This window comes from Gallinula chloropus (genome assembly GCF_964237585.1).
Source record: "Gallinula chloropus genome assembly, chromosome: 2".
NCBI classification, from domain to species: domain Eukaryota; kingdom Metazoa; phylum Chordata; class Aves; order Gruiformes; family Rallidae; genus Gallinula; species Gallinula chloropus.
In genome coordinates this window covers 54,912,701-54,940,295 of record NC_140086.1, presented here as the reverse complement: position 1 = coordinate 54,940,295, position 27,595 = coordinate 54,912,701, and the positions used below count along the sequence as shown (strand labels likewise).

At 38.0% G+C, this 27,595-nt stretch overlaps 1 protein-coding gene across 1 annotated transcript in view; it reads right to left on the bottom strand.

Annotated features, from left to right (window-relative positions):
* The window catches only part of PTPRM (protein tyrosine phosphatase receptor type M), a gene marked incomplete at its 5' end in the record, with an annotated part of 481,602 nt that overhangs the window by 177,724 nt on the left and 276,283 nt on the right, over positions 1 to 27,595 (bottom strand). Inside the window, 3 exons of the mRNA XM_084260019.1 lie at positions 1,694 to 1,768; positions 6,589 to 6,625; positions 7,765 to 8,038. Of these exons, the coding sequence (XP_084116145.1) occupies positions 1,694 to 1,768; positions 6,589 to 6,625; positions 7,765 to 8,038 (386 nt within the window). The remainder of the gene's footprint in view (positions 1 to 1,693; positions 1,769 to 6,588; positions 6,626 to 7,764; positions 8,039 to 27,595) is intronic.

The following is a 27,595-nucleotide window of genomic DNA, read 5'->3' as shown; positions in this document are numbered from 1 at the left end:
GCCATAAATGCTCTTTGCAAGTATTGTTTATACTTTTTTTTTTAATATAAAACCCAGTTTCTGGTAGAACAGATTTTAATTTTTTTTAAAGGAAATAAAAATCACAGAATGCCAGAAATCACAAAGTAACCAAATAAATACTTTCCTGGCTATCCTATGGTAACTCTATTTCTGTTTTGTCATTGTTAACTACTATAGCCATCTCCCTTCTGTGGAACACGTGTATCCCCAGTGTTTCCTGCAGCTACTCAGTTTTGCATTAAAAAAAAAAAGACAAGAGAAACATTTAACTCTCCATATGGAAAAATGCAGAAGCTTATTCGCTTATTTGAATTCTGCGATGAAGAAATCAAAACTTGTTGAAATTCAAGGATATGGAAGAGATGCTCTTTGTCTCTCTGAAGCTTTTTTTTCATTCTCAAGTAATAAAACACAAGCTCTGTGGACAGAGCTTCTGACAAGCAGCACTAACAAGAACATGCTACTAGCATCATCTAAACATGTTATTCTGGTTAGCTCATATGTTATTGCATAATACGAATATACATGCAACAATTCTGTGATGACTGACATGGTAACTAGGGCATTATGGGTCACTCAGCTTTGTTATTATAACACATACCAAAGAACTAAAAGCTGTAGCAGACATGCCACTAATCCCCTTATCTCAATTTGAATCATTTAACTATCTCTTATTGACTATAGCATTATCCAGATGCTAAGCATCTGAACTCCTCCTTGTCCCTTAGACACCCTTGTAGCAACATTTACATGCTTCCCTTCTAACTATGCCGGTGTTCTTGAAAAAGGCAATGATTATATCATATGCTAAATTCCAAGGGACTAGCTCTAACTTCCCCATTACATATTCCATCAAACTCACCTTAGATTCATGAGTTTTTTAATGCTCTTTGCTTCTGTTTGAAAATAAGGTTTCCAAATCCCTTAAAAGCTTTATGCTCGTGTGTATTTTCTGAGCAAGTGAGTAATTTTTCCAAGTTCATAAAGATTTTCTGGTATGTTCTGAACTATTTGTTTTAGGTACTGAGCTTACTTTGACAATTAGATCTAAAAACCTAACAGTCTTGTTTATTCTCAGATATTAGATGCTGGGCTATTTTGTTTTAATCCTAGAACTCATGTATGACGTAATTAAAAAGGAATAAATTTTATTTAATTCTTTGCATATTGAAATGTTGCCATAAAATACGGACTTCCCAATATTCTGCAGTAAAAAAACAATAACCCATTAATACAAGATCTTTTTCCTAACTTACACATGCAACTCTTGGGCCTAAATTATTTAGAGATTCTAGTGTCTTGATGCAGTAATACAGAAAAAACCCAAACAGGTACATACATATATATAGATCTATATTCAAACTGTTGTTTAATTTATGGATGGAGCAAGACCGGATCTCTTTACATCAGGCTTGAAGGAACATTCCACAGATCACAGACACGACAGGCACATGCAGCGGAGTGGTACGTACAGGGATTTATGTGTGTGCACATTTTGGTGCCAAGCACACAATTTAACTTAATGGAGCTGAAGAAAAAAATTAAAAAGAAAAAGAAACTTTAATGGAGAAAACTACTTATGGGCAGAGAACGAAGAAACTGTCAGGGAAAAGGAGCCAAAGGAAATGAGACAAAATGGGCATGATGACTTGTCTGTACTTGAACATCTGACCTGTTAGTTGGTCGTCGCCTGCAGCAGGGGCGATGCGAATGTATGGTGTTGTAAGCTGAGTCACGATTATCGCAGCTAAGGCAAAGGAAGATTTCCAGGTCAGCATGCATGAGGGAAAAAAAAGCCAGACTGAAGCTAGGCCAGCAAGAAGAATCTTGGTCAATAGTTTATTGTCTGAACTTCTTACAAATAAAAACAAAACAAAAGAAAAAAAAAAAAAAAGACCTCCCACAGTTCCTTTTCAACTTCAGTTGTTAGTTTGGTTATTCTGCAAAATTAATAAGCTTTCATATGTGACTTTCATTCAGGAAGAGGACTCAAAGCACATTATTTACATATAATGCATCTGAGAAAACTGGAGACTCTCTGCTAGTCACAGCACTGGGCTCTAAGTGAAAGCTAACTGCTTCTGCAGGTTACGCTGGTGTTAACTTCTCTGGGTCATTGGAACTTTCTGTTTTCCCATTCCATAATGCTATATTTTTCTGATAATTCTTTTCTGAGAGAATCTTTCTGTGAAATTTTTTTCAGCTAGCAAAGACTCATTTTTCTTGTATCCACTTGGGTCTCTGTTCTGATAATGTGCAGACTAAACATATACTTAACTTTCATCATACAGAGAACGATCACTGAGAGCTGGCACACTTCGTAGTTAGGTATGTGAGTTACTGTTTGAGGTCTGAGTTTCAAGTTCACGTTTTGCCATTAAGACAAGAAAAAGCTGAAAAAACCTGGACTATTTGTGTGCCTCGAGTATTCAGGCTTCTCTGTCAGAGCTGTAACAATCCCTGACTGCTATAGGTAACTATTAGTGTGGCTCACGTTAATAAAATCTTGTATTTGTTTGCCAGCAGTTCTATGGTTGCCTCTAAATGGTTAAGCACACTATGATACATATATATTAAGGAATATAAAAAAAAAATTAAAAGGTCAGATCCAACATGATGCAGCTGGAGTATGATGCAAAGAAAAAATATTGGAAAATTAAGGACAAAATTATATGAAAGATCACTCATTTACATAGAACAGCCTGGGTGCTATTAGAAATGTGGCAACGAGTGAGGAAAATAGATCATCTACCATCTGCAGACAATTAAACTCAAAACTGCTGCTGCATAATATTTTGAAATATCCCTCTGCAACACTGAAATGCAGTGTTGATAGTAGCTGCTAGAGTACTGTTGCTATTGGATTTAAAATATTATAATATCCTTTTCTCTCTCATAATTAATGAAAGTCTTCCAATATTGCAAAATTAGAACAATGATGTCTCCCTCTTGAGAACTGGAATCCTTGGAGATAACCAAGATGTTTCTATCCAGACAGTGTTATAAGTCATATCAGGAAATATAATCTTCATATAAATCACAAAACACCACAAAGTTGATAGCAATAAACTTGGAGGAGTTTTGGAATGTTTTCAACTTCATCTGCTGAGATTTTGCAGTCATTTAGCTCAAAGAAAGAGTAGGTATATGAAAGCCATATTTCAAGCAAAATATGACAACCTTTATTACCACTGGTACAAAAATCTTTTCCTGATTTTTGTTTGTTTGTTTGTTTAATTATCTTGTCAAAAATAATGGGAGTGGAAACCCTGCCGGCTCCATGTTTTGTGTACACCAAATAGTCACAGAGATCCTAGAAGCCTTTCTCTACAGAAAACTAAGATCAGAAGATTCCACAACACCACTATATGCTGTCTGATGCTTCTCCTAGCAATGTCAGTGGCAAAGGTTCCCTCTGACTTTAGCAGAGGCAGGAGAACTTTCAGCTCTATAAAAACCCATATTCTGATCCTAAATTACACTTCCAATCATTGCCATCAGGATTTTTATATGATCTCTAAAGTAACACGTTTAACAGAGGCTTCATTGGTATAAATGTGAAAGTCATAAACAAGAGCATTTTAAAAAATGTTACAAATTGTGGTTAAAACTGATGGAATGAGAAAGTACTATCCAGCTACTACACATGCATGTGACACAGTAGAATTAGGCTGTACTTTTTTAGAGTTAGGCTGTATTTTTCGAATGAGAAGCCTGTCAATATGGTAACAGGCTATCTGGTACACTTTAGCTCTGATCCAGCCACAGTTCAATGTGTGCCAGCTGAGCACATGCTCGACAGTAACCACATACATTATTCCTGTTGACATCAACTGGAGTGAAGAGTGAAGTACCTACTCAAGAGTTCTGCTGGATCTGGGGTAAGAATGCTCTTTGTATCAAACCTACTCATTTACTTTTATTTTAACAAAGAAATACAAAAGCATACAGTGAGCCATGGAACGAACACTGCAAAACTTAGTGACAAAACAGAATCTCAATGATCTGAAGAAGGTCTCAAGGGCATCAACCACTTTTAGATTATCTGGAGTCGGGATAATGAAAGGAAATGCAGCTAGCAGATGATATAGCTATGCTCACATCATGTTCTGAACTCCCATATTAGTCCTGAGGGCAAGCTTCAAACAGGCTAACCACACACTCTTTGTACAGACAATAAGGTGGCTTAGTCAAGCTCAGCTGGCTCAGTGGAGCAGCTTGGAGGCTGCCTTGGGTGGCCTGGATCCCAGGAAGGGCTGCTGATGGGCTTGGTGCAATCCTCAAATACCATGGGAATGGTGCTGCAGAAGCTTTTGAGACAGAAATAGTTTCCTGCACTGTCATGTTTGTTTTACAGGACATGCTTCTGGGCACAAGCTTTTAGCCAGTAAAATGCTTGCATGTCTACTTTAAGACAGAATAGTTGTAACATAGTCAGTGCTCGAAATTAGGTACATAACTGACTTCATTAGCACCTAAAGGCATGCATTTTCCCACACACCTATTAAATTCTAGAGTATATCTACTAACTCAAATAGTCTACACAAGGCTGCAGATATTTTCAGGTCAACCCTTAATTTAAAAGAAGACTGTACCAGTTTTATTCATGAATGGCCTAAGGCACTTCCTTTTAGTTTAAAATCCACCAAACTTGAACTTTTAACGATAACAGAAGCCCAGAACACAAACATTTCAGAAATGTGTAAGGAAACCAGAAGTTGCACTGGAGAGCATTTGCAGCCTTATTTGTGAGAAGCGTTGTAATACACAGGTGGACACAAGGAGCACGTGATACAAGTAAAGTAGTTTACTGTCTAGTAGCTACACTGTCATCACAAAACTGGGTGGAAAATGTTGCGTGTCTGTAAGAGATCAGGCAGAGTAGCCTGACCAGAGTGGCCTTTGTCTCCTGGGATACAGGCAATGCGAACACTGTGCTAAGCTGTTTGGGGAGCTGTGGATTGAAATCCTCACAACAAGGCCTCGTGCTATTTTATAGGCTTCACGAAGGTATGATGAAGAATTCTGCAACCTGCTTTCAAAACAGGAACGTGTGGAGGTTTGTTTAAAATCGAAAGCTGCATTTCTCACATCTCCATCGGCAAATGGGTGAGCTCAAAGTAGCTTGTTGCTATGGGAGCTATTCCAATCCATAAAGTTACCCTCGCTTCTCAGAGAGAGTAAGATTTTTCAGTCAGTCAAGTAATTGAAATAGTTGAACATCCATTAGTGAATAGGAATACAAATCTTCAAATAATTTAAAATCCATTCCTCTAATCACCTATTATGATATCTGAGGTAATGTAGTTCACTCCTGCTATCGCTGAAGCTTCCGGAAAACAACACCACAGGATTCCACTTGAATCTGGAATTAGACTCTCATCTACATTTTACTGGGTTGCAGTTTAGATATTAGAAAGTTTTCTATTGTTTGGTAAGCAGTCAGTTATTAAACTAGAGTTAAAATGACTTCCTTTGGTTTGGAAAAAAAACCCCAACCACCAGGAATCAATATAAAAGAGCCATATAAAATGTATTTGTTGCATCAGGGAAGATCCAGCCTTTCAAGAGAGGCAACTGCTTGCTAACATTTCTGTGACTTTTACGTAATGCGATTCTTATCTATCCTACTTAGATTTAATTAGGGCCATGGAACTGTGAAGTCTACATGTAAAGGAAATCATGGTGAAATCAGTTACGTTACGGATAGTCACCGTGAGACGTGAAAGATTTCCTCCAAGGAACAGGGGTAGAGGGGCGAAGTAGTTTTTGTTTCATACTCTCACCAGGTGTCCAAACTCCAAGGTAGTATTACCTGATCCTACTCACAGCGGTACTTTGTTTCCTTTTCCTCTCTTACAGTCTCCCAATAACAACACTACCCATCACTATGATTTCAGGCTTTGAAGTTGCCACCAGCTAGAGGTACTAAAAACGTGAGACTACAAAGATAATCATCACAGAGAGATCCTAGCCTCATAAGTTAAATATATCAGCAGCATGTTTACCTTTCCCTGTTTGGGGAATCAAACTTATAGCTAGCACTGTCTCAATTATGCAAACTTGTCTCACAAATGGTAGCATCATGTGCTGACAGTCCAATAAATACAGCTAATCTGCACCATGAAAATGAAGAACATGATTTCTCCTCTTTTCTTTTATAAAGCAATTAAGATAAGATAATTGCTTACAAGTAAGGGGTAATTTTTCACTATGGATGTATAAGCAGCTAGTATGCACTCTGCAATTGGCAATTTTACAACTCTACTATAAATAGAAAAGTCCAAAATATTTATTGAGAGATCATATAAAAACCCACAGAATATATTTTAAAAGCCCCGTGTTCAAGTCGACAACTAAAAATGAGTAATATGTTTATTATTAAAAGCAAACAAACAAACAAACTTCCTAAATCTCAGCTAGAGGCGCAAATGAATAATTTAAGATTCTGTAATAGGTTTAGTGATGCCTTTCAGAAATATAAACACTTCTGGAAGTTTGCAAAGACCTTGTGAAGGAAAGGTCAGCAAGCTGAAATACAGAATACATGACATAATATGAACATACCTTTTGTGGCTACCCTGACGCAGTCGATTTTGGTTTCCTGTGTCAAATAAAGAGGAAAAAGGTCACATCTTGTGTTTCTAAGCAAAGAAAGTCATCTGTGGTTCTATTCTTAAAAGCACTGATGAAATGTCAGAGAAGTGTTCACTTAATGCTCCTCACTACATATTTAACTGCTTATTACACAACTCCAATGTGCTTTCATAATATGGACAAACATTGCTTGGGTATTGTACATAAATATTTCACTTAAGTTTCCTCTAAAACTAGAAAATACTTGAAAGATAGTCTGAAGAGCACAGGCAAGTGTTCAGTTTTTTTTTTACTTTGTCAACATAACGACCTTGGGAGATTTTTCTTTTTCTTACAGATAGTATAGTTCAAGGCACTGTGCTTGACAATTTTAGAAAGAAAAAAATAATCAACAGTGTTTCACATTTCTGCACTGTCAGTGCACTGTGAAAGAGGGACCATTATGGTTTCTGGCAGAAAACATTTCCTTGCTGTCAGCACAGACAGCCAAAGCTTATCAAGAATTGAAGGGCTCTGGGTGGGTCTGTCCAGGAAAGCAAAAACAGTTCAAAGAAGAATTAGTCCAAGAAAACATGATCTGCAAAGACCTTTTTGCACACTTTTCATTCCAGTTCCTTCTACTTATTTTTCTTCTGCTGTTTGCAGAAAGGGGGGACAAAAAGTGTTTTCTCATTCAGTCAGGGCAAGCAAATGAGAAAATGGGAGTTCAAGATGTTACACACTAAGGTAATGGGACTGGACAGGCCAAGACAGATGTGCTAAAATCCACAATCAAGTTTGGCTTAAGCTTAACAAAAGAGATCACAACACTCCTCTCTTCAAAGCAAGAAAACAAAAACAAAACAAGGAAAAGAAGAAAAGGAGCCAAACAGACTTATTGGACAGCTTTTAGACAAGAAAGGATGGTAGCACACTACTTTGCCTACTCACTATTGACAAAATGTGTTTTCCCCTCCTCTTTCCCGTAGCCTTTAATCATTTAACAATATTGTGTTAGGAATACTGTTATGTTTTAAACTCAGTGTGTTAAATTTCATGATTACTTCATTTTCTCATTAGGAACTAAATTGGGCATCTTGGTAGTTGGTGCCAATCATCGATTTACACACAAATACCGCATTATGCCACACTGGGCATAAGACTTACCCCATTGGCTCGGCTAGCAGCCTGAAAATAGATGCTGTAGCTCTTATGAGGAAGAAGAGGAGTGTTCCAGAAACCACTGTAGGTTTTGTTATCACCAATAGTAAATGGTTGAGCAGCTTGTAAACCATTGGCTGGAAACTCTGCAGCGAAGTAGTACTGGGAATTCAGAAGCGAGGCATTCTGGAAATGAATGGGCACTGGGTAGCACTTCAGGATTTCAGTTGTCTTTTTGGTTCTCCGTGGGCGTTCTTCTTCAACAACTATTTGATAGACACTAGAGCATAGAAAGGAAAGAACAAAAGAAACACACAGGTTATTTTAAGACTTGGGCAGTCAACTCATTCTGAAACCATTAATAGCATACTGGTATTTATGGAAAAAACCAAACTGCCAAAAGCAAAGGACATGGGAAGAAAATGTCATTTTGATATTCAGGTGTACAAATTTGTGGAACAGCTTTCAAACAAGTTCATTTTGCTTTGCGAAAACAAAATTAGCCATACACACCACAGCTTCTCATACGCCAAATGCACAGAACACTTTCTTGTTTGAACTCTCGTACAGAAGAAGCTTGCTTCATTAGCGCTAAAAGGTAGAATTAAGTATTATTTTGTTCTCATAAGTAAGTACAAAGCTATAGATTCTATTCACTAACCTGTTTATCTTGTCTAAATGGAATGAAATGAGTAAGATAAAAATGAAGAAATAAATTACAGAGAGATAGGGAATGGTATTTGCTTAACTGTTGACATAACTATTTATAAAAGCACATATAGAGTAAATCACAGTCTTTTAAAATTTCAGTGGCATATTGACTGTTACTGAACAAGAATAAAACACTCTGATGGAAATTATTCTCACTCAGCAAAGCACTTTTACACATCTTGGAGATAACCATATTTTAAGTGTTTTTGCATTCTGCAAGGTAATTCACTTTGCACTTGCATTCTTGGCTGTGCTGGACCCACAGGGAACTGTCCATCCCTCTTCACTGTAAAGGTGCTATGGACATTCAAGCAGGAACAAAGAAATTGTGATTTCTGCTGTATATGCAAACTGTGTAATCATTATACCCTTGCAATTGCTGTAAAATCCTGAGTCAGTGCTTTCAAATTTGTGAAGTGGGAAGTCCATGTCTCTAAAGAGGTCTGGCTTGCAAGTTTATTGCTTCACTGGGGACCAGTGATTCTTAATCATTATTTGTCTTCTGGAATCTTGAATCCCAGTAAGCAAGTCAGTAGAGGTAACTGAAGTTTAAGCAGCAATGTGTCCACATTTTTGCACATCATCTATATCTAATAACACTTTATGATCTTTCAAGTTGATAATTCATAAAACCCAGCAATCTCTGGGTAGGGTATGTTTCTTAAAGATAAAATATCCACACAGTCTTCTGACATGTTGCTCCCACTCCATCAGCTGTAGGAATACGATTATGTCCACAGAAGACATTGCCCGAAGTATAGGGACACTTGGTCTGGGCCTCTGCAGGTCCCAATCTGGACTCAACAGGTCCTGTTGGCTTAGTCATACCACTGCACAGCTATGCCTATTCGCTTTTCTGACTCTGTGGAGTCACCAAGCCAGCTCACAGCCAGTGAGTTCCTGCACCTGTTAGTGCTCTGCTAGATTCAAGCTTCTTCCAGTGCTGCCAAAGAGCTCTCCAGAGCTCCTGCACTCTCTGAAGGAGCCATACTGACTCAGGACGCAGACAGACTAACATACTGCTTCTGCACTCAAGCTGCCTTTGCATGTTTAGATAATGCTGTGTGCTTGAACCATGCCCCATCAGTGAAAGTGTTCAAGGTCAGTTTCAATGGGGCTTTGCGCAACCTGATCTAGTAAAAGATGTTCCTGCCCATGGCAGGAAGGTTGGAACTATATGATCTTTAAAGGTCACTTCCAACCCAAGCCGTTCTACAACTTCATGATTCGAGGACAGCATGATGCTAGGTTTGCAGAACCTTCATAACTTAATAGCACCAAGAGGCACAAAAATGCCATTTCTCTTGGTCATCATACTGTTTTTTACCAGACCTACTGATCATATGCAACTAACCTGTTTGCTCTGTTTCTGAGATCTAGTATCTCCAGTAGGAGATGCTGCACTTCCTATACCTACAAAAAATGCCCAGAAAGTTTACAATGAGAATGGTAAATATCTCTTCTTCTGCCTGATTTAGACATTCACCACAGTGGAGGTTTAATTTGAGCTTAAGATACTTAAGTTTGTTTACATGTCTTCATGAAGATGTCTACCCACCTGTAAACTCCCACTACAGTCACTGGAGAGCTCCTCAGTACAGTCAACAGCTCAACCTGACCAGTGAGGAGGCACCTACTTTTAGGTCAATTTAATTGCTTTCTATATTCCAGTGACTAAAATTACTAAACACTCATCTGACTTGTAAACACCTAAATGTAGATGTTTTATTCTGATGCTGAACCTCATGCAGAAGCCTAACCAAGCATAAGTTTGGTACAGCCAAGGACACAAAAAAAATGTCTTGAGGATCCAGTGGAAGGCCACTGTCTGTAGATTTTGCAGATCTGTGCAATGAAGTCTACATATCTAGCAGAAAGATTTTCATTAGTTGGTTAATTCCATGCTGAGCAGTAAATGAAGGTCAATACATGGCAACCTTTCTTTCATCCTATGAGAATTGATCTGTAGAAACTAGCCATGAAATACCTACATTACAACCTTGGGTTTTTTCCTGTTCCAAATCAATGTTTGACATTGTTTTAGAAGCTAATTTTCTAGAACAAAACGCAGTGGCTTAGAACTGGGACTCCAAGCTACTTTGAAGAGACTGTGATGTCTTCTCTAACTACTAATTTACAGTGAATCTACAATGAATACTGTTGGCAAATTTAAATGGAGTATTGGAAAAAAAAGGTGATGTAAACCTCTATTCTTGCAGCATACTGCAGGTGGATACGCTTGCCTAATACCACAGCAAAGTTAAGAATCCCTGTTTCATTAAAGCACCATGGATAGTAAACGAAATTTGGCCGTTGCCTTCAGGAGAGTACTGTAACATTTTTTTATTGCAGCAGAACTGAATGTAAGAAGGACTTCAGACCAGACGAGGTAATATCACCTATTTCAATACCAGTTGAAAGGAGGATTCTGTTAATTTTTCACTCAGTGATTAAAGCTAAAGATTGTAGATACTTTAGAAACAAATCTGTCATTAAAATGCTCCTTTTCCTCTGGTAAATTCACGTTAGTTATACTACACGCACTACTCCTTGTATATTACATTTTAAATGTCTGCCATCTATTCATCTTCAGATACATTAAAGAAAGAACTAAGTTGACTGGAGCAATTTCAAACTCAAAATGTCTTTTCATCCTTACGCCACAAGACAAATTAGATTTGCAAGCATCTAGACCTCAAATCTATTTGCTCTTTAATAATTTAAGCACTGAAAGGTCAAGCAGCTCTTTTCTGTTCCCCTTTATCAAAGTCCAAGTGCTAATGAAAAATAACTAAATCCTATCTGCTGCCCAATTTCCACACGGTGCTGTTTCTCTGGTATAAATTAACACATTATAAGCACCTGGGTCAACAGAAACCTGACAGAACGTTATGAGTGATGCGTTTTACATCTTACAAATGAGATCATCTTGCTAATGAATTTTACAAAATTACCCCAATTACAATTCTAATCCAAAAGCTTCCTCTGATTCTTACTGTTAAAATTGCTTTCTTTAATACATAACAGCTGAATTGCCTGCTCAGAAAAGGGTTCAAGCGTAGTGAACTGAGCTAGCTCTGCAGCAGGATTCCATTATCCCCCTTAGGTATTAGTCGCATTTCCCGCTTGTTTGAAGTCGCATTATTCCTTTTCCTTCCCTCTACATTTCAGAGAATAAAGTCTTCCCACCTGTAATCCAAATAATAAAATCTACACTACAGGGAAAGGTGCTGAAAGCATACTGGCTATTGGTAGAACTTGTATCGATCTTTCCGAAGAAAAGAAATGTAATTTAAGTTGAAATCACGTTACACAGTTCTACTATAGAATTCCAATCCCTTGGAAGCTGAACGCAAAATCCACTTTTATATAGACTGAAACTTGCTGTTGCATCAGGAAAGGAACACCTGGGAATTATTTTTAACTTACGATTCAAACATTTCAAATTTGGGGATTAAAAAGGGTGTCTGGAAAAAGGAAAAAAAAGAAAGATGTAATTTTAAAGATACTTTTTATTTTAACAATTCAAAACCAGTTCCAAATTGAAATGATTATGCAGATACAGATCTGAACATAATAAGAACTGTAATTTTGGTGAGACATTAAACATACTAGGCTTCTTAGATATTTACTGAAATTGGGTTGCTTAAATTAAAATGGTCTGTCAATGTCTGCTAAATATACCAGGTTTTTTCAGACAGAGCTGAAAAAGAGACACAAAAGAAGAAAGAAAACATGTTCACAGTAATCAAAGATGCTAAGACAAATGAATAAAACTATTCAACAACTCAAAAGAAGACCTAAATGTATATCTGTTCTTAAGTATATGAAATAACGGGGTTCAGTAACTTGCTGAATCAAGATTATTATTCCACATTACCGGAATGCAGAGCATCAAGTTTTAATTAATCAAAATCTCATTCAAAATGACACAATAATTTCTGAAGAAGGGCTTATTGGATCAAGCATGGACTTTGGGGTTGTTAATACACGAGTCCTTAAAGTGTACTATTAGGTATTTATCAACTGAAACTTATAAATTTATAATTACAGCTCCACCAAAAGTAATTCCAACTCTAAAACAAAGGGAAAGCAAGCTTAATTACTTCATTATTGAAATGTCAGTTCTATTTTTCTCTCTCTTAAACAGTCTAGATGCTTCACCAAGTGAAGCCATAGAGGGTTTTTTTTAAATTTATTTTACAGAAAAAGATGGCCTAAGGACCTGAATCTAGACTAAGATGATCTGTATTTATTTAGTAGTCCTAATACTACCCTGGTGTGATCCTAGGCAAGTCAATTAAGTATTGTGTGCCTCAGTTCTCCCGCTGTAAAATGGAAATGTTTCTTATTCCCTCAGAACTGTTTCAACTGTTCAAAACTAAAACCTCTTCAAGACCTTCTTTTTCATTACCTTTTTTTTTTTGCCCTGGGAAATGTACAAAGCCTGCAAAGCTTTTAAGCTCCACCAGCAGGGCTCTGATTAGCTTTGTAAACTGCTGGGCTATCTGCAGACTGTCGTGTGACACTGTAGAGCCTAATTTGAAGTTTTCATGCTCATTGTACTAAGTCTCTTCTTACTCTCATGCTTTATTGTACACTTATATTACTGGTACTTTTTATAGATCTTTTTCTGTATCACGACTTGCATGTTTGCTTTGCCTTAATGCTAACAAATTTGAACAATTCAAACCTTTAATCTACATACTGACCATTATTTCAGTTACTTATTCCCACAGCCCTAAACTATCTGTATGTAAGAATCACTTCACTGCAGTTCTACTAAAATACTAAAATTCCAATAGATGGCAAATTGAAGAACCTGAACATCCACCTTGTCAGTTTTATATCCATGAAGAACTTGCTCAAACTGTAAGAGTCTATAAATTCCCCATCATTTCACCAATACTTGTGTAGACACAGAAAGTTCTTCTATTATATTGCCATTTAAGTCATAAACACTTTTTGAAAATACCAGTTGTTTTGTTCATGTTTTTCATTCCAAGCTTCACATATCTTTGTTGATCATACATTAGGCAACCTTCTATTATTTATTACAATTTCTTTAAAGAAAAAAGTACAATGTTTGGGCACTTTTTTGGTATAATCTGCAGCCTAACTTCAACTCTGTCATCAGTTGTCTCTGACATGTTCGTAACATATCTATTATGGATTAATAGATTTTGATCTATTTCTTCCTGCCCTTATACCGCACTAGACTCTTATAATTCATTATATAACTTAAAATTTTACAGTGCTAGAAATCATATGTAAACCGTATCTTCAAATGGAAGAGGGAAATTACTCTTTAAAAAGGACAGGAATTAATAATTTACAGTCAGCAGGGAAAGAGATGAAGGCTACAAGAAATTGCCACTAACTTTACTCCTACTGAGCTAGAATCCCTATTATAGATGGCATTAAACAAAGGTGATAATGACAACCCCCAATTTATCAGCTGTCTCACCTCCATAGCTACGTAGGCTTTGCCAGGGGGTCAGGAGTTCTGGCAACACATACTATATACTGAACAAAACACACTGCATGTGCAGTCATTTTCAGTATGGGTGTGAAGCCAAAGAACCTGTCCTTCTCTGCTGTAGTCCTGTCCCTCTGACCGCTGCATAATTCTGCGTATTTTGGGAAAGGGGGAAGCAGACACTGTTCAACGGTGCTTTGTCTGCATATCAGAGAGCACTGCTACATTCCAGATCAACAGCTATAAACTGAAAGACCTGGGTCCAGTATTGACTGCAGTCTGAAAGAACATAAATTGGGTAGTTTAATTCAGAGGGGTGACTTTTCATATCCAAACATTAGAAATTAAGAAATCTCTATGAGTTGGGAATTTTTTTTCTTTTCTTTTTCTGAAAGTGAATTGACATTGTTACAGATGGGATGGGGATGAGATCAATAACTCCATATACTTGGAGTTTATGGAGTAGAAGACAGACCAAGGAGTTTTTAATTAGAGAAAGGACAAATAGGTATGCCTACTAATGATGGAGAAACCTGTAAAAAGTAGCCCCCTCTATTTCAAGAACATTTTATTTGGGGGATGAGAGATTTTCTGGGTTTTGAGCAAAATACAGTTTTGTCTGCTATAGCTTCTAAAATGAGTAAAAAATGAAGGAAGCTTTAAAAAAGAACCTTGCATGGATGTAAGGTTCAGACAGGAAAACAAAGAACTTACAGTACGCAAAAACAAACAGACCAAACAAAATCTCCAAATTAAGGCTCTGTACCGATGCCAACAATGATGCAAATATTGTTAAAGTAACATGCTAAGATCTAATTTATAAAGGGGAAAAATGAGGTCAAGTAGGCAATGCAGCAAGTAACACTGGCAACACAGAAACCATTAACATTCTTGCAACTGTTCACCTATAATTACTTGACATACAAGTGTTAAAGGTGTATTGCATTTTCTTTTTGTGAATGCAGCCTTAAGTCCTTCTAACTTTTGTCTGCATCTTTACTTGAAGTCAGGAGATCTTATATAAAAATATTTTACAAAATAAATTAATTTTTTACAAAAATTTCAAAATCTTTGGTAGGTTTCTAAATCTGTGGGGTAGTTGTTACTTCCAAAATGCTGGAAAGGAACTAAGAAAAGAAAATTCTTTGTGCTAGTAGCTTGTTGAAACTTGGATGGAATGATGCTACTTCTATACCTGGCTTTATTTACTGGCTTTGCAAGTCAAGAGAAAAGTCTGGTTAGATTCTCCAGAGGTAGGGTCTGTCTTCTTCCTCAGGATACACTACTACAAGCACTTGGAATTTCCAGCCCACGGGAAAAGTCAAATTGGAGAAAGCTAAGAATCTTTCGGTATCAGCGCTGGAGTGAACACAAGAGTGGACTAATACTATACAGAACCTCCACTGTCAGGCAAGGAGACCTATTTCTCAGATCAATCAAGGCAGAAATACCTAAACAGCTGTAAAGGAGGAGATAAAACAGCTTAGGTTCAGCCCCTAGAGATATTGCCAAATGTAAACTCTCAAGTGTCGTAATAAGCTTTATCTTCACCAGACCCAAGTCCACTGGGGAACGGTGTCTGGTTTTTAATGTAAAACTCCTGAGCTGCTTCGCGACTCCCCAACTCTTTCATATGGACAGTCTCAAAGACTTAAATTTCAGTATTTACAAAGGGGATTTACTGGGAAAAACACATCCAAGAAAACCTCTCTAGTATTCCTGTGGATTTCTACAGGACATCCCGACAGTTCTCATATGGAGAGCCTTATGCCACTGCAAATTATTTTCCTTGTTCTTTCCTCCAAGGACAGTCACCAGGAGAGAATATGAAAATGCATTTAATTCCTTCAAGAAGGAAAAGAGTTGCTACAAAGTCAGATGGGCCCTGAAAATGGTAAAGCAATGGCCACTGTAAGTTCCTCAGTGATTGGAATGTTTTTTCCAAACACAGAACTGATAAATTTCTCTGTTGTGAATTTGGACTCTCTAGGATTTAAGGGAAAATCTGAGCCTGGGGTCCAAAAATTCTTTCAAGAAATAAAACGGAGACAATGACACACACTCCTTCCATCTTCCAGGGCCAGATGAGTGCCACATGAGGCAGTGTATTTCATTTCTGCCTAGATATTTCCTATTTCCTAGTATACTGCTTAGCTGTTTCAGAGAATCTAAGCATTAGTGGCAGAGACTGTCCAGCAGATCTTCAGCCTTTTAATGTCAGGCAATCACATACCATTTATGTCACAGGTTCTTGTGAAATGTTTCTGCCTTTAGATTTAATTACCATAAATGATGACTCAAAATGTAACTTTGTTTTGTTAGTAAAAAAATCAGTGCAAGGACAGAGAGAGAGAAAGAAAAAAAATCTGTTAAGGATTTCAGTTAGCAATACTTTCCTTTTAGAAGGATAATAAAAGATTGCCAAGATGTAAGTGGTAGTAGTTGTGTATTCCATTTTACAACATATAGTGTGCCAATGGACTGCATTTTTAACTCAGTCCAGTCCATCTCTTGCAAAAGCCAATAAATTCAATGCATATGCTAACCTACACTTATTCCAAGCCAGTATTAGTTTACTATTAGTTTACTATTGAAATTGATAAGAACCATCTGATCAACACATCTGTAAGTAGCAGTTAGACAGCATGCTAAAAATAACTGTGGCACAAGAGACTGCTCCTGCAACTGAGATTTGGTGACTGGTGAGGGAATCAGAAGTGTTCTCTTACCTCTCCCAACACCCCAAATAAATCTTGATAACTTTTTTTACTCCCTGAGTATAGAGCCCCATGGTTAATTATTTCTAGTGGTGCCAAGATAGGGTTTGGGAATGATACTGCTGTCCTGGTATACAAACCTAAGAGACTGTTATAACTACAGCAAACAGGATGACAAGGAGGCACCTACATCACCACAACCGTTACATACATTTCTACACCTGAAATTCCCTAATCCTGAAATTAAGTTTCCCCACCCTCACTCTTCACATGACTGACTATGACTCTGTACTGGTAAGATCAATGTGACAGGGAAAATGCATTAGCAAGTGTCCATACATAACCACATAGTGCTACTCTTTGTTTTTTTTTTTTTTTTTCTATAAAGATAAGCATATACATCCCTTTGTCATTTTGAAGGTAAAGTTTTTCACTGTTTAATTCTGCTAAAAAAATGTTCTAAACCATTATAGGTAACAAAAATCCCTATGATCAAAAATATACTTTTTCTAAACCCCTTACAGTCTTTCTGTGACTTGTGTTCTCCATACCTAGTAAGGATTCATGTATTTAGCTGCTTTGTCCTCAAACTCACAAATGCCAAGAAAAAGCACGGATTTTGTACATATTCTGTAGCACAGAATAAAGTCAGTGCAAAATGAAAATAAAATTAAACCTACTTCCAGTGTGTGGTGGTTTGACCCTGGCTGGGGGCCAGACGCCCACCGAAGTTGCTCTATCACTCCCCTCCTGAGCTGGACAGGGAAGAAAATATATATTGAGAGGCTTAGGAGTCAAGGTAAGGACAGGGAGAGATCATTCCACAGTCAGTGTCATGGACCCAATAGACACTCTTCTCTCTCTCTCTTTCTCCATGGGCTGCAGGTGGGGTCTCTGCTCCCCATCATCTTCCATGGGCTGCCTGGGGATAACATGCTCCACCATGGGTTTCTCCTTGGGTTGGATGGGAATCCAACAGTTTCACACTGATTTCAAAGCAATTTCCTACAGGTGTACATAATACAAGGCAAGAGAACATTCGGATCTATATTCACAAATTCTCTCAGCAATTAACTGTGCACTTGCTGGACAAGCAAAATACATCTTTGATTACAGACCTCCCCAGTGTAGTCCATACTGTATCAATCAGATCTAGCTACTAAATACTGACTGCAAGTGACAAGCTAAGAAGGGAACCAGAGATTTCGCAGTGGATTTATTTTACTTTTTTGTAGGAAAAGAAATGTTTAGAATGAAGAGACTGTAAAGGCACATTTAAATAGTTTTAGTTTACAGATAAGTAACTGCATGCAAAAAGAGAAAGTGAGAAAACAAAACCATAAAAAGATTGAAACACTTAAAATACAAAAGACTACACAGGCTAAGAACGTAGAGAGAAGAGAAAAGAAGGTAAAAGAACAGGTACAAAACAGGTTGAGATGTAGCATCATCTCTGATAAACAAGAAGTGAAAGTAGTAGTAGGAAAGACAAAATATAAATGTCTATCTAGTATAGATACAGTTTAAACAAAGCATTAGGTAACAACTTACAGCCAGCTGCTTTTTATAAATTACATGAAAATTACATTTCATGTAATTTATAAAAGTACTAGATTTCACACTATAGTTATGAAATCATATATTATAGTTCTGTAAGTTTTGGGGGGGTGTGAATTGCTTATCCAAGAGTGACTGCTACAAGATCTCTTCATACTCATGATGATTTACTGAGTATTTTCTAAAATGCTCTATATACTTGGCTTCTTCCATAAATAACTCCAGTATATATAAGCTGATAGTCTTTCTAACAGGTATGCTACCATTGTATTTTTGGCAAACATAAAACTTCTCTGCTGTTAGCTCTTTCATGTATACGGGACAACAGCAGTCCATATAGATCAATCTGACAGGAGGTTCTTTAAGTGCCATTTGAAACAGAAGATGCTTCAAAGCCTTAAAATATACTAAGATGCTACAAATTTTACAGCAAGAAGTTCAGAACATGTACCCAAGAACATGCCGCAATCCCGTCCATATTACACATTGTGATACCCAGCTCCCACCCTCAATATGCTCATCTCCTTTTAGCATCTCCCAAACATTGGCTGGAAAAGAGGCAACACATGCTGTGACTACTTCTGGGCTACATATGGGCTTGAGAGTTGTAGATCTCTGCTGATGGACCAAATGTAACGAACTAGCTAGTTCACTCCAGCCTATCCTTCAACATGCTAATCTGGGTCTGTCCTCTGAACACAGAGATTCCAAAATGTGGGAGAAACTTACTATTTATGCAACATTTAAACTATTTCATACATGCTTGAAAATTTCTAGGAGATCCAATATTAATGAGGGAAAGAAGGAACATACAGGCAAGTGCACAGTATGATATATAAACCTTGTTTTCTTAGGAAATCAGGATAAAATCATGTGTAAACTTTAACTTAGTTATGTTCTAGAAAGTTTAATTCTTACCTTGGATATGTTATGTAGCACACACAAGCCAAGAAGTACTTCCTCCCTTTATTTTACCAGTGAACAGATTTTAGTCCTACTGAGTGTTAAGGGCTCAGTCCCTCTAGACACCAGATAGTACTGACCTCACTCCAAGCAGCTGTATCACTAACTGGAATGATGCTGCTGTAGAATGAACCAACCTAAGGCTTCAGATTCTCCAGTGTTTTGAGACTGACTTCACTACAGAGCAGCGTAAAACAGAAACGCCTCCTACTTCCCTTGTAGTCTGCTTACAACATGGCTTTAAAACGAATGAAAAGCAGGGGTGTATTCTGGGGATAATAATTCCACACAAGAGCTGTGGTCCTGAGAACTTCTGGTGGGCATCAAGGAAGAGGTAACTTAAGAAAAAATAGTAAATGCTCTCCAGACAGTTACTTATACATACAGCTCCTTATTGTGTCACTCTTCACCACTGCCAAGTTGTTCAGAACCATACATAGATACTTTTTTTCCCTCTTCCTTTAATGAAGAGAATGCTCTTTCCATTTATATGAATTTTAAACATAGAAATGGAGAGAGCACGGTGTACTGATTTGCAGAAAATGACACAGATTGTCCCCACTCAAACCAGAAATAAAACCATGCTGTCATCTGTACTGAGCCCCAGTACTGGATCTTCCAGGCCATCCTTCCTACCACAGCAACCAGAAATACACCGTAATTCATCTCCTGGCCATCTGAAGAGGCTTAGCTTCTCTTCATCTCTATAACAGAGAGGCAAGATGGGCCTACTCTTTGTCTGGGCTACTTTGTTGTGTACAAATAAAGATAATTAAAAAAACCTTTTGTAGAGAGATGTTTCAAGAGGCTTTTCTGCTGATATCAAAGAATTAGCAAACCACCTCAAGTACAGAGCTGCTTCTAGCTATCCTGCTGGTGACCTCCTTCGTAATTTGAGTATTTTTCCCCACAATCACCTATTCGAAGCTGGGAGGGAAGGAGGAAGAAGTGGGAGGAGAGAGGTAAGTAAAGGAAAAGAGAGGCAGAGTGGGACAGAGATTTCTGTAAAATCCTGCCTGGAGCAGGAATGCCAGTTAGTCTCAAATTATGTGGGAGGCTTCTAGAATGAAAACCACCGATCATCGAAGTTATCTAGGTTTAGGAAACATTTATCTTCAATCTCGTTTACAGTTATTTATACGATAAGACTGCCTCCACCTTTCAAGGCTTGTATTAAAAACGCCTTCTTTCCACCAGAATAGTTTAGAGTAAGAACAAACCTCTCGGTGTGCAGGCACTGCCGTGAAAGGAAGGCATTTTGGTTTATTCCAGTGTAAAGAACAAATAGCATAGCAACTTCAGTGCTCAGATTTTTACATCTGTCATGCTGTGGAGGTGCTCATGCTTAGCCAAGCTCCGAGAACAGTGTGCAACTCTCAGTACAAAAAGCGTATGACCTCAGCCATTCCTGATCATAAAACATAGTAATGAAAACAGATAATAGCTGGTCTTGCACAGACAATTTTTGTTAGATGCCGCGTGTTTGATATAATAACACAGTGTTGAATATTTCATGCTTGTAACTTTAATTTCTCTTTGTCCTGGTTTGATCAAGATAAGATCAGTCCTAAATTGCTTTGGAATATTAGCTGGGTACCATAAATGTATTTTGTATTCGCTCAACCATAACTCATTACACGGAACTCGCCCGGCATCCGTAAGTCGCTGCGGCTTTTGTGCGCGCGCGTACGCGTGTGTGGGAGCGTGCGTGTGGCTCAATACCCCGCTGCTGGGCTATTTAGTGATAACATCTGATGTAATAAAATATTAATTACGGCTGAAAGGTTGGGTGAGAAATATGAACTCAATTACAGTCCCATATTGAGAACAAAGGGCAGGGTGAAAAAATCCTTTAGTTATAGAGGTTTGGGATAATAAAAGAACAACTAGAACATTAGGCTCAAGCTGAGTGCTCCCTAAAAGGCCACCTGTTATTAATCTTCACATCAGGCATTGAATTTCAAGAAAATTAGGTCAAGATGAAAGATTTTTGCTGCTGATTTTTTTTTGACTTAACTAATTTAAAGATTTCTTTGTCTGAGCAGTTTTTTCTTTGATGTCATTGCAATTTAGTAATTAGAAATTTGTAACAAGCACAAGGACACAGCAATTATAATTAAAGGTTAGTTATCATACCCGCTATGCAAAATGATCCCCTTATATGGTATAAAAATAGATAATAATCAGCAGTGGATTCTAAAAGTATTTGTTTCAGTCAAAGTGGCAGTTTCTCAGCACCAAACTGTAGCAGATGTGGTCCTACACTTTTAGAAAAACATTTTTTACTTTTTTTATTTTTTCCCTCCAAAAAACTCACCAGCAGCAGAATATTAATTATTTTAAAATTTCTTAAAAAATGTATAAATTATTTACCTGAGTGTGGAGTCAGAGGAACTACCATAGATTTAACTGAATGTGACCAGACTGTAAACAAGTACAAAGTTAGGCTAAATCAAATAACATGACCTTGAAATCCCATGCACTGTAGTGAATCATAAGAACCGAGCAATCTTATCTATTATTGCAGGCTAAAATGTGCCATTGTATCATAAAATAAGATTTTCATTATCTGAAGAATTGGATCCTTAAGGTTTAAGTTTTAACACTGTTTTCTATTTCTATGAATTTTGCTGAAACTATGGTGATATATTTTGGTACCGAGCCAGAAAACATATTTTCAACGAATTTACATTTATGATACTTGGAACAATCCAAAGACCATTTCAAAGCTTCTTAATCAGCTTTATGTTCTTTGCCTAATTTCTTTTTAAAAAGAACACAGAAAAAAATGATGAGTTCATAAATACGAGAGAAAAATATCATGAGGTCCTTTTATAAGCCAATATTACACCATTCAACTGAGTACTGTTCAGGTTGCCAAGGCCAATTTATAAAGCAACTGGAAAGCATGGAAAAGGAAGTAAACTCTTGTCACAGATTAAGAGAAATTAAAGAAAGCAAAACTGTCTAAAATAATTTAGCCTAAATAGGAACAAAGTTAGAGGGGATCTGAAGGAAATACTCAAAACTGAAAGCCATGACAAAGCCAATCCTTTCTTTTCAGTCTGTCACAGAGAGAGAAAATATTGATGCACGATGCTACTGAAGTACAGATTACCAAGAAGTAACAAAAGGAAATTCCAGGAGCCTTAACATGTGCAAACCAATATGCAACGACCTGTGAGACGGTGAGATCACGCAGCCCATCTTACCAGAATCATCATCATCATTTCTGAAAGCGTATGCCTGACTTTCTGATATTCAAAGAAAGCTCACTAGTGATAACAACCTGTAAATCTGCTTCTTGCTAGAATGGAAAAACTCGTTACCACACACTTTCAGCTCCAGCAACGTCACTGACGGTACCTGAACCATCAGATTCCACCTGGTTCCTTCCTGCTACGTGAGCTATGGTGCAAAGAAGAAACAAACTAGTTATTTTTCCTATTGTAGAATATGACATAATGCTATCATCCAGTCTTCACAAGTTAGGTAGGGAATAGACCTAGCAAGGTCTGAACAGTTCACTGGGACTCCTGAGAAAACAGGAAGGCAGATTCGCACCAAACAGGAACATTACTAGTTCTTTAAACCTGCATGGGATGAATGTGCTGTAACATTTCAACTAAGTAATTCTGAGAGTCAAGTTTTTATTATGTTTTTATACTATACTATAGTTTTTATTGTTCTGGAATGTTTATAGCTGCTGTACATAATACGATAAAACACTGTACTGAAATGAAAAGGAATGGAGTAACAGAAAAAGAGGCAGTCTTCATGCAAGAGCCTCCCTGAGTCATTTCAACTTTCAAAGAAAGCCAGGGCCACCTGCAAACCACATGTTTCTTCTGGAGTAGCCCTGGAGAAGATTAGTAGCAACACAAAGATAAAGAATAATGAAAAAAATACTTTGAGAAATAATGTGATCGTCCTAAAGAACAGGAAGATTTCCTCAGACTGAAAACTGTTCCTAAAGGGTAGGACGCACTATTGCTCATTCTCCTGCATTCAACTCCCTATTTATGTTTGTAATGCAAGATGGTGCATCCTGAAGCGGTGCTTTTTCTTCTGTACTCTGCAAATTCCCAGGGATGCACAGTTTGCAAAAGGTAAGGAAAACAACCACAGGGCTTATAGATGTAAAGATCTGCACATCTACTGCAGATAAACTTCAGAGGTTTACAAATTCTTAATCAATCACTTCTACTAAGAAAAATGGATTACAAATAAACAATGCTCTACTTCAATGTTTTCTAGTAAACCATAAACTCCTGCAGTGCTGTGACTGTGCCCTGCACACTGTCCACAAGGCGTGGACACTGAAAAAACAACGTTCTCAGGTCTGTCTAGGGCAAGTTGCACAGCTCTTACTTAGGAATGCCAAGTAATATGCACAAGCAAAGTGATCAAGGAGACTAGATATTAGATAAAAATGAAGAAATGGTATTTAGAGCAGGAGGACAGCTAATGGATTAATGACCTAAAACATTAAAACACTAAAAGAATAAGATCTTTCTATATTCTACAAAACCACACACTGGAAACTCACTACTGAGTTGGGCTGGGGAATTAAGCATATAGACGTATTAAAATGAGTTGTTTGTAGGTAGAAGGAGAATGCTTATTTTCTCCCTTTTTCAAGGATGCTCTGAAACCTGCTGCTTTGTGTGCAGCACAGAAGGAAAAATATTTGCTGAGGCAGCTGAATGAATACACAAGCCAATTTCAACAGGTTTTTTGATGCGAAGCTTGAAAACTGTTTACTGCTCATTAAAGCACTCACAGAGGATATAAAGTTTTCAATCCATTCAACCAGGGGATACAACATGGAGCACGGAGAGACTAGCTCAAACACGTCCGCTGCTGCAGTTTAAGATGTCTCATTTGTCCATTTTCTCTTAGCAGATGCAATGCTTTCATGGGAGGCTTGGTGGAAAGCAGCACATCCCTGTGCTTCACTTGCCACTGTAAAGCCTGGCGTTATCACTTAAACAGCCCAAGGCACAGACACATTTTCTCCTGCCAACTCTGCTCTGGGAGAGCAGGACCACAGCAAAAATAACCACAACAAAATTCGTGTCTCTCAATGCTATCGTCTCTTTCCACAACTTAAATGCAGTGGGTCCTGGTCCAGCAATTTGGAAATGGAGATTACTGTCTGTGTTCATTTTCATCCTTTCTTCTCCACAAAAAGGCTCTGCAGGGCACTTTAATCAGCAGTGCGGAATGATTCAGGCGGGTACAGAAAAACAGTCAGTTTCTGTGGCATTGTCCCCAGTTTCTCAGGACTTCTGTGGATAAATACAGGGCTGACCTTCTATTCTGTCAGTGAAGGTATAACTCTTCTTCCTCCCTGCACTGGGAATTGACTCTGGTAGGATTAGGTGGCATAGAAACCTTGGCAGCATGACATTGTACAGCTCTTCCCACAGGAAATCTGGCCGTAGATAAAAGATTCTGCACAGTTCAGGATTAGCACAGCTGTTAAATACAGATGAGATTCTGGCCCTGTGCTTCTACTACCCTACGAGACTAATCTTGAAAACAGCTTCAACCCTGGATGTGAGAACACGGTTAATTCATTCGCCCTCGTCTGATTTCCCCATGGTAATTTCTCCCTAAATTCAACATTTTTATAATGCCTTAGACATCCATCCTACTGCTCCCTGAGACTGTTTCAGACTGAGGCTTTTATACTGCTTCTGACTAAAGAGTTGCTGCTTTCAGTTGTAGAGCCCAGTAAGTGACTCTAATGTTTCTTTATGTCATTTAATGTAATCCAGTTGAGCAGATTAGCTTTTACTTAGCAATGCTTTAGAGTCATGATGCTTGTTGTAAATGCCAGTGATTTCCTTTCCTGCTTAAATGAACAGCGTAACAGAAAGAAAGTTTTCATGTTAATGCTCAGTAAAATGAATGCTCTTTCAGCATCCAGTATGGGAAATGACAGTGTTTCAATCGCAGCACATGTATAGCTTTTCTTCCTTTTTCCATGTAACATTCCTTCTTATTCTTTTGTCTCCTTTAATACTACTTAGTATCAAATATAAGCATTCACTTGTTTGCTTGCAACACCAGATCAAAATTCTTCAGTATACACAGAATGGGTCAATCAAATATTATTTATATTGCGAGGAATTCCCTCAAAATACTTTGTCCTAGAAGCTGCAGCCCTCTCACCACACATTCATGCTTTAGCAACAGAATGTTTTTTAATGCAGCCATTTATTATTTCCTAGTGAATAAAGGGCTCATAAACTCGCTCAAAAAAAAACCAGTACCAGAAGAAAAGATTCTAGGGTCAACAGTACCATGAAAATACACCTTCCTCAAAGAATCTATGGAAAAAGCACTTAAAATGGTACAGGTTACTTCTGTGTTGCAACATAAATTATGAAAAAAACCCCAACCCACTGACTTTTGGCTCCCTGATGAAGTTGACCCTAGCCTGTGAGCATCTTGACAAAAGCTTGTGCTTTTTGGGGGGATGAACATCTATGTAAAACTGAAAAGGGGCTTCTGGCACCCCAATGTTGTGTGACTAACTCTTACACAATACCACATCAAATAATCATTTCTATGAATTCATCTAGCACCGCTTTCCTGACATTTATATCTGTACCTGTTTCAGAACTTCAGTTCACCACTGGGTAGAGATTTTGTATTTGAGCTGTTTGTTTACATGCTCTCTGAACCAAAATTGTTCTTTTCCCTCTCTGAAGTTTATTCCTCTGATGTATTTTTAGAAAACAGCCAAGTCTTCTCTTGGCCTTAACTGGCTAGCTGAAACAAGTCTAGTTCTCTTGGTCCCTCTACTTGTAACACAGGTTTGCCAGTTCCCTGATCATTTATGCCCTAACGCTTTGCTGCTGCGGTGCTAGTAAATTAGTATTTCTCGGTAGATCAGAACTAGGCACAGGAGCACACATGAGGTCCTGCCAGTGTCTTGTACAACGGCATTTATAGATTGTCCCCCTTGCTGGAAACCCCACCTGCTGTGTGCAGCCTATTTGCCTCTGTCAGTCATGCCATGTCTTGATGATTCACAGTCGTACCACAAGCCATCAATACACACTTTTTTCTGCTGTGTTATTTCCAAAAATGAGCCTTTACCTTACAACACACATCCTTGCTGCTAGCTCATAAAATGCAAGCTTTCCAACTCATCCTATTTGTTGAAGGTTAATCCTAACGGCTATTCGGTATTTTCTGTGCAGCATCCCAATCCAGTGCTGCTGTTGCTAGTATCTACTTTTACTGCCAAATTGGTTATAATGAGCTATATTTCTATCTGATCTCTGTAAACACAACATACAGAATGTTAGTGGGACATCTCAAGTTGATAAATCAGTATTTCAGGATACAGCACAATGAACACATATGTACATCACAGCCACTGGTTTACAGCTTGTGAGCCACTTAAATATACACAATTAATTGAAATACTTAGAAAAATCTCAAGATCCACCAAAAACATAAAGCATACGACATAGCTAAAACACAGGAAGATTGATAAGCAACATTGCCAAGGCTTCAGTACTAACAGGACCCAAGCAGCTATGGCTTCCAGTATGACTGAGTCGAGGGCTTATTTAGCCAAACAGGTGAACCATCACTAAAAGCGATTCCCTTCTTTTCACTCAGGACATTTCACTGGCATCCAGCACTACAGAGCAAAAATACTGCTGAGATTCAAACCTCCAAGAAAACAAAAGAACTGTAGTGAGATGGTAAGCCACAGTGGAAAAATCTCATTTCACGTTGACATTAAGGATATGGGAAGTGCACATGTGTAATAAACAGGAGGATCAATGGTGAACGCACCCAGAGGCAGCAACGGGTTACATGGGCCTGACAATTCCTAACCAGTTTTACAGGAATTCAGAACGGGTCACTCAGCACAGCAGCTACAAATGAACACAGAGCTACTGTGACACGCATCGTCAGAAAATGACTTGAAAACGTCTCCAGAAAGTACATCCCTGCATAATCCTGTTAAACAGCCACTCAGGGAAATGGAGCTGACTCACATACTCCCCCTTCAATCCTTCCATGGCACATGGTAAAATAAAACAAATCCCTGGCATACTTCAGTAAACACAGGGCAACAACCTCTCAGATTTCCAAGGAGTGGTGTGGTTGGTCTGGGTTTGAACTCACATATGTATAACCTGAGTACCCCTTTTAAAATCACCCAACACAGTAATTTCCAGACATGCTCATAACTCTTTCATTATGGTCCCTAAATTAACTATCTCTTAAGGCAAGCACACTGAAATACACTTCAGACCCATGCACACTCAGTGGGAGAGAAACACGTGTCTGTACACCTCCGGAGGGGTACTCTTAAGATGAAGGTGGGATCATACCTCTCATAGTGTCCCTGGGGGGCGATCAATGCACCTGTAAT